General features: G+C 36.6%; 1 protein-coding gene across 24 annotated transcripts in view; it reads right to left on the bottom strand.

The window, feature by feature from the left end:
- Positions 1-14,399, bottom strand: part of CD44 (CD44 molecule (IN blood group)) — a 73,954-nt gene that overhangs the window by 19,025 nt on the left and 40,530 nt on the right. For 7 of the 24 annotated variants that reach the window (XM_085224548.1, XM_085224546.1, XM_085224566.1 and 4 more), the window contains 10 exons: positions 12,646-12,782; positions 12,150-12,221; positions 11,233-11,472; positions 9,553-9,642; positions 6,221-6,346; positions 5,301-5,423; positions 4,103-4,231; positions 3,042-3,164; positions 1,994-2,122; positions 477-581 (listed from right to left, as the gene is read on the bottom strand). In XM_085224548.1, coding sequence (XP_085080674.1) covers positions 477-581; positions 1,994-2,122; positions 3,042-3,164; positions 4,103-4,231; positions 5,301-5,423; positions 6,221-6,346; positions 9,553-9,642; positions 11,233-11,472; positions 12,150-12,221; positions 12,646-12,782 — 1,274 coding nt within the window. The remainder of the gene's footprint in view (positions 1-476; positions 582-1,993; positions 2,123-3,041; positions 3,165-4,102; positions 4,232-5,300; positions 5,424-6,220; positions 6,347-9,552; positions 9,643-11,232; positions 11,473-12,149; positions 12,222-12,645; positions 12,783-14,399) is intronic. The other 17 variants (XM_010711242.4, XM_085224569.1, XM_019615497.3 and 14 more) reach the window with 15 other exon arrangements.

The following is a 14,399-nucleotide window of genomic DNA, read 5'->3' as shown; positions in this document are numbered from 1 at the left end:
TTTTGTCACATTTGTAACTGAGAAAAACTTGTTTTTCAAGAGGTCTGATTTAAGTGAGAAGTTATAGTTAATCTAACTTTCATGTTTTTGAATCACCAGCGCTATTTTCTGTCTTTGTCTTCAGATTTTACAACAGAAATTTCACAGTGAAAAAGGGGGATTTTTCTTCACCGAGCTGGGCCTACAATTACAGGTTGCAATCTGCTCAGTTTTATTACACCACAGGCAGTGCAAGCTTTAAAACCCCAGAGATATGTGGGGAAGGGGTAAGTAATGAATATTAGGTGCAAAAGATAAATTTGGAGTGACAGATGACTGTCATAGATGTCACCTCCGAGATTTATAACACAAATAATATGAAGTTATAACCAAAGCTAATGATATGGGAATTACAATTAGCAGCACTGTGAGATTGCTATACTTCACTGTATTATGTCTCAAATCTGAATATTATCTGAAACGTTTAATTGCTTTACCCCTGCCAGCAGAGCTAGGATATCTCTCCTCTTCATCTGTGTAGGAGGGTTTCCAATAATCTTGTGTGGAGACATCCAGAAGCGTTTCATGTTGTGAATCCACAGCTGTCAGGACAATGGAGGATTTAGTACTGATCATGCTCTACTTCTATCATTATTACTCCACTGTTAGTGTGTGCCATAAAGATAGGGGATAATGGATATGCATGCATAACTAGATGATAGTCACACTATTCTTCTTATCAAGTTTCTTTACACCAAGCTAGTATTTCTTTTCTTTGCATCAGACAGATGCAAAGACTTGCAGGAATAATGGTGGAAACAAGAGATAGAAGGATAATGTATGGCAGAAGTAGTCCAAAACTGTTACAGCAGTTGCAGACATTTAAATTTGAGTTTAAAGAATAATCCTGGGCCTAAATAATATTGTAGTTGTCTGAGGAAATGTAAAAAATTCTTGCTAAGTATTCAACAAGTATTCAGAGTCATGAATGAATCTGAATTTGAGAGCACCACAATAGCCACCTGAAAAGCTAGTATTAGTCAGCAAAGTTATAATACAGTTGAACTGATAAAACAAAACTGCCACAAGAGGCTATGATCAGAAACTGCATACGTTTTCACCCAGAGAGTATGCAAACATCAGACCATAGAGCTGGCACAGTATATGGAGTAAGTCAGAGAATAAAACGCAGAGAGCAAAAGCTAAATGAATGAAAACCAGAAACACCTAAAGGTTAGACAAAAGAAAAAGAAACCCTAAGCAAGTTGAATTATTCATTTTGTATCTTTCTGAAAAACAAAGACTACAGCTGAGAAAAATTTGACAACATTCAGATGAAAAAAAAATAGTAAAACACTTAAAATACAGATTTATTGACACTACAAAGTACACAAGTGCACAGGAAAAATACACAATAAGATGTGCTTAAATTAAATTAAATCTTAAAATACTGATATGTTACTATCTTTGAGTAAATTAAAGTGATAGAGTGACAATTTCTAATGAAATGGGAAGGGAGATTGGTTTTGGTCTTCCATATTATAACTAGACTGTGTAACAGAGCCAAGAAATCTACTAAGAAAATATATCAACAGTGATGAAGGTCATGGTTATATTTCAGCAAAGATATGGTAAATGTTATAAGTAACACAAGATAGAAATAATTTAATACCGTTTTTCTCCAAAAAAAGAAAAACTTGGAAAAAATTATAAACATTTCTTCCAAGAAGTGCAGGTGTTGAACTACTGGGTTAAGATAGGGATAGAAGTGTTGTATCAACATTAAGCAATGAAGCTATAAATTCTCTAACATCCTTTTTCCAGTGGCAAGAATGTGATTTTGGAAAGAAGAATTGATAAGAAGAATGCACACTCTTCCCAAAACATATATGTACCAACAGGGGAGAAACATATGATGAAAAAAGGAAAAGTGAAAAACCAATACATCCAAAGGGAAAGGAAATTCCTAACTAGTACTTTAAACAAAGCACCATGTTAGCATGACATGCTTTACCCCTGGTTGACTGTGTGGGTTCTTGGGTCTTCTCTCTGGGATTCAACAACCACCACTGGTCTGAAAACAGATTCCACCAAGACTGGGTGGTGGTTTTCTCCAGGTTGTCATGATGAGGCTCTGGAGCTGCTAGGATATGGTTCATTGAACCAAGAAATTGTTATTTCTTGAGAGGCTTACTTTCTCCAGCTAAGCCAAGTCCACCAGCACCAGCACCCTGAGCATGCTCATGCCACTGAGATAGATGTGAGCACAATGGGAATGTATGAACTTGGGGAATCAGTACATTCCGGAAACTCAGAGATAGCTGAAAGACAGACTACTGGCAATCCCAAGAAAGAACATGGTTGCTTGGGAGAAGGCATCACAAAACCCTCTGAGACTTTCCTTGCCATTTAGCAATGTTAATGAGTTCCTTACAGACTGTGCCAGTAGGAGAAAAAGCAGATAGCCTCAGATACCCTCCAGAATGGAGAACATCCACCAGGCCATTCAGCACAAAACCGCATGCACTCCCATTGATCAGCTGCTGACAGCCAGCTCCACAACAGAAACACCTCTGAGTGTGGCATCAACAAATTTGGGAAACACAACTCCACCTCTATTACATTATCACCACACAGCATTTTCTCAGAATATGGCATTTCAAATAGTACTGAACCATTGATTGTGACAGACATTCAAGGGTGGAAACAGATTTCCACTTAGAGAAATTACAGGACTTTGCTCCTTTTTCCTCCTCTGTGCCATACAAGATGAATATATCACAGTGTCACTCAGGGCCAGTGCATATGGAAATGAGATATAAATTTTAGCAGCACTGGAAGAAGGCCCTTCTAGGGATGAGGACTTCACAAGATCTAAATAAACTTTTTCTTTGGTATGGGAGAGTTACCCGAAGCAAGAGCTGACTAGAACAGCAGCTACTCCTTTAACAAATGCTCCTACGGTGAAGGAAGGGAAGACTGCACAGAAAATGGAATGATGAGCAAGCAAACTTAAAACCACCACAACAGCAATGTACCCAAAGAGAGAGGAAGTTCCTTACTAGTGCTTGGAGCATACTCATTCTTGGCTACACTTATTTCCCATCCTGGAAACGCCGTTGAGTATATCATCTCCTCTGAAGAGTCTTCGTCATCTGAACCATTGCCGCTCGAGGTCACATCTGCTGTGGTGATGTTAAATGTGCCATGAAGCCTGAGCCCACAAGGTCTCTTGCTGACAGCACTTAATCTTTGCTGTCTCCCCAGCATGCACCCCACAGTCACAGAGGAGCCCGAACCGCACCACGCTTGCCTGAGTCCGTGTCTTCTACTGGTCCTTCCTCCCACAAGACATTCATTATCTTACCATGGCCCTACTGAAGCTACCCCAGTGTTGTTGTTGGCTACGTTTCTGTGCCATATACGGAGCCAAAACACTGATATCTGATTCATTTTTGCAGAGCTAAGGACAAACAGTGTAATTTCAGCAAAATTTAATCAAGAGAGATCTGGTTTTATATGAATGAATTTTCAAAATAAAATTTATAATTTGATCTTTTTTACTCTCACAGCTTTCATTCCTTCAGAAATACTGGTTGTCCATACAAGCAAAACTGTATACTATTCTACTTTATGCTGTCTGTGTAAGACAGAGGTATGACTTAGAGTACTTATTGCTACCTTTTTTCTAAGTATTCCTCATTGTTATAAGCCTTATGTAAATAATAACATGAGGAGTTTCTGAAATGATAATTCATTCATTTTCCACTTGTAGTAATCACAGTAATATAAACTAACTTGTATATCAGAGAGAATATTTTTTCGATCTGGGCCACTAGTGGGATGGAATTAACTGATGTTAGAAATTCAATAGTTCTTCTTTTCAGAGGCAGACTGCATACTCCAAATGTTTGTTAACCACAGGCTACATGATGTGGTCTGTCACTACCAAATACACAGTCTCCAAGAAAGAGCCAAATACATTTTTCTTTCCTCTTTAAATACACTGTATCAAAAAAGAAATAACACACACTGCCCATTTAAACACCCTCCAATTAATGCTTCTGAAGCTAATTGCCTTGTCTCACAAGTTAAAGCACCATGTTAGCATGACATGCTTTACCCCTGGTTGACTGTGTGGGTTCTTGGGTCTTCTCTCTGGGATTCAACAACCACCACTGGTCTGAAAACATATTCCACTGAGCTTGGGTGGTGGTTTTCTCCCGGTTGTCATGATGAGGCTCTGGAACTGCTAGGATATGGTTCATTGAACCAAGAAATTGTTATTTCTTGAGAGGCTTACTTTCTCCAGCTAAGCCAAATCCATCAGCATCAGCACCCTGAGCATGCTCATGCCACTGAGATAGATGTGAGCACAATGGGAATGTATGAACCTGGGGAATCAGTACATTCCGGAAACTCAGAGATAGCTGAAAGACAGACTACTGGCAATCCCAAGAAAGAACATGGTTGCTTGGGAGAAGGCATCACAAAACCCTCTGAGACTTTCCTTGCCATTTAGCAATGTTAATGAGTTCCTTACAGACTGTGCCAGTAGGAGAAAAAGCAGATAGCCTCAGATACCCTCCAGAATGGAGAACATCCACCAGGACTTGGAAGAAAAATGACACAGAGAGAAAAAAGTATTCACAACTGCTGGAAAGAGTACCCAGAAACAAGCACACCCATTATTTTTGCATTCTCTTCTACTGATAGCCCTCTGAAGCCAGCTCTGCCAAAGATTTCAGCTCAAAACTACAGCCATTCAACACAAAAACGCATGCACTCCCGTTGATCAACTGCTGACAGCCAGCTCCACAGCAGAAACACCTCTGAGTGTGGCATCAACAAATTTGGGAAACACAACTCCACCTCTATTACATTATCACCACACAGCATTTTCTCAGAATATGGCATTTCAAATAGTACTGAACCATTGATTGTGACAGACATTCAAGGGTGGAAACAGATTTCCACTTAGAGAAATTACAGGACTTTGCTCCTTTTTCCTCCTCTGTGCCATACAAGATGAATATATCACAGTGTCACTCAGGGCCAGTGCATATGGAAATGAGATATAAATTTTAGCAGCACTGGAAGAAGGCCCTTCTAGGGATGAGGACTTCACAAGATCTAAATAAACTTTTTCTTTGGTATGGGAGAGTTACCCGAAGCAAGAGCTGACTAGAACAGCAGCTACTCCTTTAACAAATGCTCCTACGGTGAAGGAAGGGAAGACTGCACAGAAAATGGAATGATGAGCAAGCAAACTTAAAACCACCACAACAGCAATGTACCCAAAGAGAGAGGAAGTTCCTTACTAGTGCTTGGAGCATACTCATTCTTGGCTACACTTATTTCCCATCCTGGAAACGCCGTTGAGTATATCATCTCCTCTGAAGAGTCTTCGTCATCTGAACCATTGCCGCTCGAGGTCACATCTGCTGTGGTGATGTTAAATGTGCCATGAAGCCTGAGCCCACAAGGTCTCTTGCTGACAGCACTTAATCTTTGCTGTCTCCCCAGCATGCACCCCACAGTCACAGAGGAGCCCGAACCGCACCACGCTTGCCTGGGTCTGTGTCTTCTACTGGTCCTTCCTCCCACAAGACATTCATTATCTTACCATGGCCCTACTGAAGCTACCCCAGTGTTGTTGTTGGCTACGTTTCTGTGTCCAATTATAGGTCACAGCGCAAATGGGCACCTGTCTTATTCCATCAGAGTGAATATAGTGTACTACCATGAAAATACATTCTTCATTTCTTCTACAATTCTTTCTCATTAAAATAATGCCCCTCTGAAGTGACTTCAAGATAGAAAATTAAAGACTCCAATACATCCTTTACAGAATATCTCAAATATTCAACCTTCTCAGATATGTAGTTAATGAATTATGTGGACAAATGCTCTTTTGCTACCGTACATACTACCACAGAGAACGAACGTTGTACTTTCATAGAACAAAGGTAATGGCCTAAATTTGAACCAGTGGAGGTTCAGTTCTGATGTTAGGAATAACAAAAAAGTCTTTTCCAAGAGAGAGATGCAATGGAACTGGCTGTCCAGGGAAGTGATGGAGTCACATTCCTTGGAGGTGTTCATGAAACATGTAGATGTGGCAGCAACACACACTGCCCATTGTAAACACCCTCCAATTAATGTTTCTGAAGCTTGCTGCCTTGGCTCACTGGTCATATAGCCCTTGAAAAAAGTACCATCTTAGCACGACATTCTTTACCCCTTGTTGGCTGCGTGGGTTCTTGGGTCTTCTCTCTGGGGTATGACCACCACCACTGGTCTGAAAATGGATTCCACCAAGACTGGGTGGTGGTTTTCTCCAGGTTGTCACGATGAGGCTCTGGAGCTGTTAGGACATGGTTCATTGAACCAAGAACTTGTTATTTCTTGAGAGGCTTACTTTCTCCAGCTAAGCCAAGTCCACCAGCACCAGCACCCTGAGCATGCTCATGCCACTGAGATAGATGTGAGCACAATGGGAATGTATGAACCTGGGGTATCATTACATTCCTTCAATAGCAAAAATATCCAATCATTTAGTGTAAATAAAGTTTGAATCGTTCTGCTGAAGTATAAGATTATATTACCAGCTCTGAAATATGCACTGTGTGTGAAATACACTCCTTTTTGACAAAAAGCATGCAAGCTAATAAAAATGCATACATCAAGAATGAAATCCCTCAAGACATCCAGCTTATCGTTATTTATGTCTTCTTAACAGTTAACTACAAAGTGTATGGACTTAAAACTGCAATTTTACAAAGAGTAGCAATTATGGCACTAAAACTTAACAAATTGTGCCTTTCTGGTAAGCTGTGCCTGACTGAATAATTGTTTTCTCTTTTTGTGCTTACTTTTGACTCCTTGTATTTAATACTTCTCCAACTTTGATATCAGAAATAAAGGATTATAGTGCTCAATCTCCAAAGTAAAAACAGGTAGATCAGTAATGCATAAAAATCCTCAGCACTTAAAATTACAATTGTTACCAATTTTTAACAGATATACTCTGAATCAGTATGGATATTTTGGTTAGAAGAGAGCTAACATATTCTTAAACTTCATTCGTAGTCATGTTTCAATTTTATGTATACAGAATTACACATGATTACATGGAAAATTCCACTAATGCTTCAAGCAAGATATAACTTCTCAGTAAGAAACCTGTGCAAAGTTATCACAAATGCCCTAGAATTTAATTAATGAGAAGGTTTATTGTTGTATGCACATACATATACAGAAACAGATTACAAATGGTCTACAAACTCATAGCATTTCCAACAATCTAAAGTTGAATAATTCCCTTAATGTTGTTTTCTGTGTAGCTGTCTTGAAGAAGACTAGATTAAGACATAGTGAACACTGAAGTCAAATCTGATTGATTTTCTGGAGTATTAGTATTGTTCTTACCTGATACCATCACTCTCTAAGTGCAGAAACAGATCACTGTAGTAGAGTTTTGTTGTGATGTTGAGCAAAAATACTTTGAAAGCATGTAAATACATTCAGGAGAAAGCTTCTCTTAATCCACAAAGAATTAAGAAATACTACACAAAAATTCACAAATAATGACATACTCATAGCAGTGTAAATGCTATTAATCTATTTTTTCATTTTCCATATCTGTTCATTGCCACAAATTCACAGTTTGACAGAAGTAGCTTGAACATGGAAGAGCGTAAGATAAATTTGAATGCAATATTAGTGAAGAAAAGATTAAACACTGGCTTTCAGAAATGCCAGTCCTGCTAAAGTTCAGTCATTATGACTTTAGTTTCCCCACATAAAATGCTCAGTGAGCATTTACAAGAAGATATGGAATTCCTGCACTACCAGAAACGTTCAGTGAAAATCCGTCTCTCTCATTTGCCTCTGTGGGCTGCTCTGGACACAAATTACGCAATGAAATATTGGACCCATCTACAGATAAGTGAGGTTTTCTATTTAAAAAGATGAAAAAAAGACTACTGTGAAAACAACTTTGAATGAAAAAGTGGAAGAAGAAGTGCAGGCAGAGTGCCTGGATGACTTATATAAACCAAGAGGTCTGAAGATACATCCATCTGAAATGAAAATACTTAACCAGCATGATCAGGTTGTATTTTGTTAACTTAAAAACTTAAGATTTCTCTTCTACTCCAAGCCATAACAACTCATTTAATAAGAAAGATTCCCACAGAATTAAGAAGCAATTTTTTAGATACAAAATTCAAACTCAGTAAACTAAAAATAGGTGCAAATTGAGTTTCAGGCATTTCATGTCAAGAGGAGAGGATGGCTTGCCTTTTTTAAGATCAGAAAATCTGAACATTATAAAATCTGGTCTCTGAGCAATTGAGTAATAAAAAATTAGTTATCTGGGGCTTGGATGCAACTATGATCAAAATGATCAAAATTATCAACAAGAAAATAACTGAAGTATAGAGCTGCAGAGCTTTGTTACATATCAAGTTTCAAATTATAGTAGGAATTAACACATGATTTAAGAAAGATTTTTCTGACACCGTCCTTTAAGATCACTTATATTGCTTACTGTTGAACAAGATAGATTAAGCTATATAAGTCTATAGCATCCCTCAAGAGATGAGTCCGCTGTATGTTATTTAAGAAAGGAAATCTGCTAGTAGAGTTTGCATCATGGGAGATAATATGAGAGATGTCAAATGACTAATACATTGATTAGCCATCATCTGATTCCTACCTAAGTGTTATTATTTCTGGAAATATCTGAATTCACTTTCTTGAACTAGAGGGGCTAGTTGTTTGTTTTGTTGTTGTTGTTCTTGTTCCAGCATGATGGAATCATTTTTGATTCTTGACTTCACTAATTTCTATGGGTGAACTAAAGTACAGTGCATTTTGTAGCAAACATTCAGTAGAAGCATAACTACTATTCATGGCCACATTTATTCAACTTTTACTTGAATGGTCATCTGACTTGCCATAGTCACTCCTACCTTCTCTCCACAGCAAGTGTTAGGAACATATTTACTTGAGTGATGAATGTGGATTTACAGCTTCCTTCCATATATAAAATATCAATGTAGATGCTCTCCTATCTAATCAGCCAAAGAATGGACAAAAGCCTTTTTTAACTAATGAGATTTTTTCAGAGTATGCTCCATATGAAATGTAAGGAAAAATTCACCAGAGCACAAGAGTGTCTAATATAAATGGATGAAAAAAATCAGTCACAGTTATTGTTTGAGTAAGTAGTTCTGGTAAGTTAGGGAAGTAGATCTTTTTTTCTTATTCTTATTTTTTCTTTGTCTTTAGCTTTTTTTTTTTCTTTTTTTTCTTTTTTTTTTTTTTCCTTCCTTCCAGAAAGAAAAAGCAAGTGTTTAGGTTCTCCTTATCTATTTAAATAAGTGAAAAAATAATTTCACTGTCTATTTCTGATGTAATCAGTCCAGAAAGTAGTGTCTTTTGGAGTCTTTCTGAAGTTGGACAAAATATGTATTAAACCACTTACCAGAATGCACTGCTGGAAAAAAGAAAGCAGTTTTAATGCAATAATTAATTGATATAGTTATTATAATGCAGAAATCTTACTAGTACTTGCAGGATGCTGTACATCATCTTCTGTGGGGAAATCATTAGCTGTTGCCAAGATAACAGTTGATGTAGGGGAACTTTCATAACCTGCATGAAATGGATGAATCATTACTATTTCATTAGCTGAGGTGTAACTCATTACTCACAACTACTCCAATTATTCCATATTGAAAGCTTTGTTCCTTCATTTACTGAAGAGAAGAAAGATACAGAATAGGTTTTTCACACGATTCAAACTTAAATATTCTTATTTTAGTAATATAGCAACGATAATACCAAAATAAATAATTCCAAAAGTTATATATATTACAGTGATAATTAACAATCTCAGTGATTTTCTTGTGTGATTCAAGCCCTGACTGTACATGTGTGGCATCTGCACAGGAAATTTAGAGCAACAAGTGATGTTATTCGTACTCCCTTCTTTATTGAGAAATATTCCGAGCTTTAGCCTAAAGAACTAAACTGTAAGAAAGCAGAGCTGATAAGAATTGTCATGGCTAGCAATTGAATTACATGGCATACACCTGGGAGAATGGTTCTGGTCCCAATTTCTCAGGAAGAAAATGTTAGGATTTACCATTTACAATATGAATCGCATGGAAAAACAAGTAGAAGATTCCATTAATATACTACCAATGAAAAACTATTTTATAATTCTTCTGCCCAATTTTTAGTTTATATTTTTTTAAAAACGTCAGAATTAATGGAAGATAATGATGCAGACTACTGGCATTCTTCACTGGTAAATTGTTGGCAACTTGATAGAAAGCCTGTGACCAGAGGTCACACAGTAAGCATCACTGTACTTAGGGTATATTTGTTTCCCTTAGGCTCAATGGGAACTGGTATTTTAGACCTCTTATCATTTCCAGTACACAAGCAACATAAAAAACAAAACCAAGTACAGAGCACCTTCACAAGAAAGCAAAATGCAGGCAAGGTGGCTTAATTCACTGATTTTCCACCCTGCTGAATGCCCTAAAAATGAGTATAGTATTTGTATCTGGTAATACTTCAGGAAATTAGAATTTGGTTCTACCACCTAAAGGAAGAAGGTATTACATTTTAATTTGACACTTTTATCACTCTATGTGTTGTGAATATAACTGTAGTAAGTAAGATGTTCTAAAAAATCTCTGTATTTGTGCAAAGGGAAGTCACTTGAACTGTATACCACTCCTTTTATTACTTAATATCAATCCACTCTGTTAGAGAACAGATAAATGTATATCATCCTATTTCTAGATATTCATAAGCATTGGCTGACTAACCTATCTGTTTTCACTGCTAGACATGTTTTTAATTCTTCAACTGAAATCAATATTTTATCAAGGACATTAGCAAATTCCTAGGACCATCTATTCTCAACATCCTGGGAAGATGTTGATGTTTCTATGTGGGAAACTATGCATATGTATAGTTGCTTTGTACACCCATGCAAACAGAAAAAAAAAAAAAATCTTTAGAAATTCAGTAAGTTTCTGGATGGGTTTTTTTTTTTTGCTTGTTTGTTTGCTTTTTTTTTTTAGCCAGAAACACACTTTTTCTTTTTACTTCCCAGTTATATAAATTAGAGACAGTGCTTCCCTTTCACTCATGACATAATTTACCTTGCAATGCAGTTCTTCACACAGTTTTTATAAAAGGGATATAGTTGCGTCCTATTGTCCTTACCATATTCTTTCACATGAAGGTCTTTTTCACCTCCTCCAGAAGAATGATCTGGCATATGTGAGATAGGAGTAACACTTCCATAATATGAAGGACTTGATCTCCTGATAGAGGTATCCCCTGGAGTTGTGTCATGTATTGATCCACTACCTAAATTTTCATCATCCACACCTGAGGTTGAAGAGTCTCCACTATGACGTGTGCCATCTGCATTATAACGTGAGCCATCCTCATTGTCAATAACTGTTGGAAAGAGTAAATAGGGCAGCTGTTGATAACCAGGAGGTACATAGCTGCATTATAATTATGATAGACAGCTATGTCTTAGAACAACAAAGAAGTAAAAATAAACAGTTCATCTTTTTTTTTTTTTCATCTCATCCAATCTATCTAGATCATCGCTTAACAATGTGCAACGTCTTATTGTTTTAATGTACATAATTGTCAAACACGTAGCAGCTACTCTGATTCAAATATTTTGAAATTTTGATCAGATCAGTTTGTGTTTGAACATAAGATCTTGGCTTCTGTGAAGTCAATAAGAATTTTAGAATGTAATCTATTATGAATATTTTCCTCCACTTCTGGCTGCTCTTCTAACCAGAAATTTAAGTGAGATATTGAAGGGTTGCTGTCTTAAACAAAGACTTATAGGTTAAATAAACATTAGCAGCTCTGTTGTTCAAAGATGTCAAATAAAACATGCCTCCTAACACCTTGAGACAAACTAAGCCCCATATGATTTATAGGAAGATGAGTGATTAATCGTTTTAACTACCCACAGTATATCTATACATCTTTTTCTTGGTTGGCTTGATCTTTAAAAACAATTGTTTATGTGGAAAAAAGATAACCAGATCCTAAAAAATGAAAAAAAAAAAAAAAAAAAAAAAGGCAAGGCTTTCTGATAAGTACAATACCTATTTCACTCTGATTGCTGAGGAAAGAAGTATCTATTCTTTCAACTGGCTCACATGCTTTGCTCCTTGATTCTGAAAAAGAAGGAAAATAGAAAATATTAATTTAAGGAAAATGTGAAAAAGTCTTGTATATATCACTATTATTTAGATTGAAAGACCTATAAAAAATAACCTATTGGAAAGCTTCCCTTACTCCTAAAAATCACTTGATCCTCTTCTAATCATTGTGCTTTTAGATAGAGTTGAAGATGGCGATGTTTGCTTTCATCCCTTATCTGACAATCCAGAAAACTTCCCAGAAAGTACATAATCACAGAGATAGATCATTAAGTGTGCTGATACTATAGATGTGCTTCTGGAGGCTGACCAAATGTATTTCTTAGTTGAAAAATAGCTTCTATTTAATGTAGAAGACCTCATTCTAGTGCCTTAAACAAGAATTACACGTCATGGTTATTTAATTTGTACATAAAACATCGTAAAGACATTTACATACCTGTTGCATTGTAACAGTATGCATCATACCGGCCAGTTGTATTTGCTGAAAGTTTGTAAATGCCTGTATGATTCGCTGCACAAAGATGATATGGATTGATTCGTGGGATAACAATATGCCCCACTATAAAACCATACCTGTGAAGTACAGAGGAAAGCACATCATATATGTGCAACAGCAGATAACAAATACTCAAGATATCTCAAATGTGAAGAAGATACAAATAAGCCATTATTTTCATCTTAAAAAAAAACAAAACAGTGCATGCATTTATGTATAATTTTTGTATACAGGGAATATTTCTCTCACATGTAGCTATATCAATCTCCAGCCCATGTAATGTAATGTCTACAGCTAAATCTATTTTAATTGAGGATTTCATTAACTAAGATGTTTGGATCCACAGCAAGGCAGTGAAAATGAGGGGCTAGAAAGCTAAGTGTGCTTTTTATTCAGTGAGAGGATGTATCAACTGACACCGTAGTCTGGCTTCTTTTTCCCTACTTTTTACATTAAGTATAACATTCTACCCAGTGCCATTTCATACAAAAATGTTAGGGTCTCAGTGTTACAGTACTCTATCAAATTTAGAGAGTGACTGCAAGACACACACAAGTTTCTACTATGCAGATATTTTAGTAAAATATTCAGATATACCAGTCATTCATCCACACGTTCCTACTGTTTCTTACAGTGGAAAAACGTGGCAAAACGTGTACAGAGCTTGCACATTTCAGTGAAGACTGTGGTTAACAGAGCTCCATAATGCACAACACATTGGTACTATTTTGCAATCCTGTAACACCTGATGAATTCCAACGTATTTAGCTTGAAGGGATGAAAGAAGGGTAATGAAACTGTGGCTTTGTTCTGGTTTTTGCTTTACTTCTTAATATGTACAGTCATCAGGAGGAATAAATTTCATAGCTTAGCAGTTTTTTAATCTGTGAGCCCTATTCCAGTTGCATGTATAATGTATAGAGTTAATTACAATTCTAAAATTCTGTTGTAGGTAGAATAATAAACTACTTCACCTCCAATTCCAACTGATCCTATGATGTTGACAATGTTTAATCTGTTAATCACCTTCTTTTCTTATGATCTGTTGATTCAGCTTACTCACCATTCCACACATATTTTAGCTATTTCATACTATTATTTTTTCTCTCCTACTCAAGCTTGATAAGAGCCTTGCTCTATTGACAAGGAGTTCTGACATAGCATCAGCAAATAAGAGTTTGGGAGGACTGGCAGGCAGGAAGGGAGGGAAGAAACCTATCTACATGTCTTACATATCCAAATTTGTCCTCTGCTAAGATATGAACAAGTTCAATGATAAATTCAAGAATGCAAAGTTAAAACTGTGGGGAAATGTACACTGAATTTTTCTATGATGGTGAGTAATGAATTCAATTCTTCTATATTTGCTGTTTATTTTTAATTTTTATACAGTTGAAAGCTACTCAATGTGAATCTGTTATGTGATCGGGAGAAAAAAAAAACAACTTCAAATTTACAACTCCCCAGAATCAGTCTCTTTTGAATTTGAATGTTCAGGTTGACTTGTGCAATAATGTATTAGGTGTTTTGTAAAACAATGTCACGTGATTTTCTAGTCTAACCTATTTACAGACCACTGGACTATCCTGAGATGGATGTCATCTTTGGGGCAAATATTCAATCCCGATGAAGCTTAGGTGAGTCAAAGAATCTGTTCCAACACTTCTCTTTTAAGCCAAAATTATCATCAATTT

Source organism: Meleagris gallopavo, chromosome 5 (assembly GCF_905368555.1).
Source record: "Meleagris gallopavo chromosome 5, MGAL_WU_HG_1.1, whole genome shotgun sequence".
Lineage (NCBI taxonomy): Eukaryota > Metazoa > Chordata > Aves > Galliformes > Phasianidae > Meleagris > Meleagris gallopavo.
This window is presented reverse-complemented; position numbering and strand designations above follow the sequence as displayed.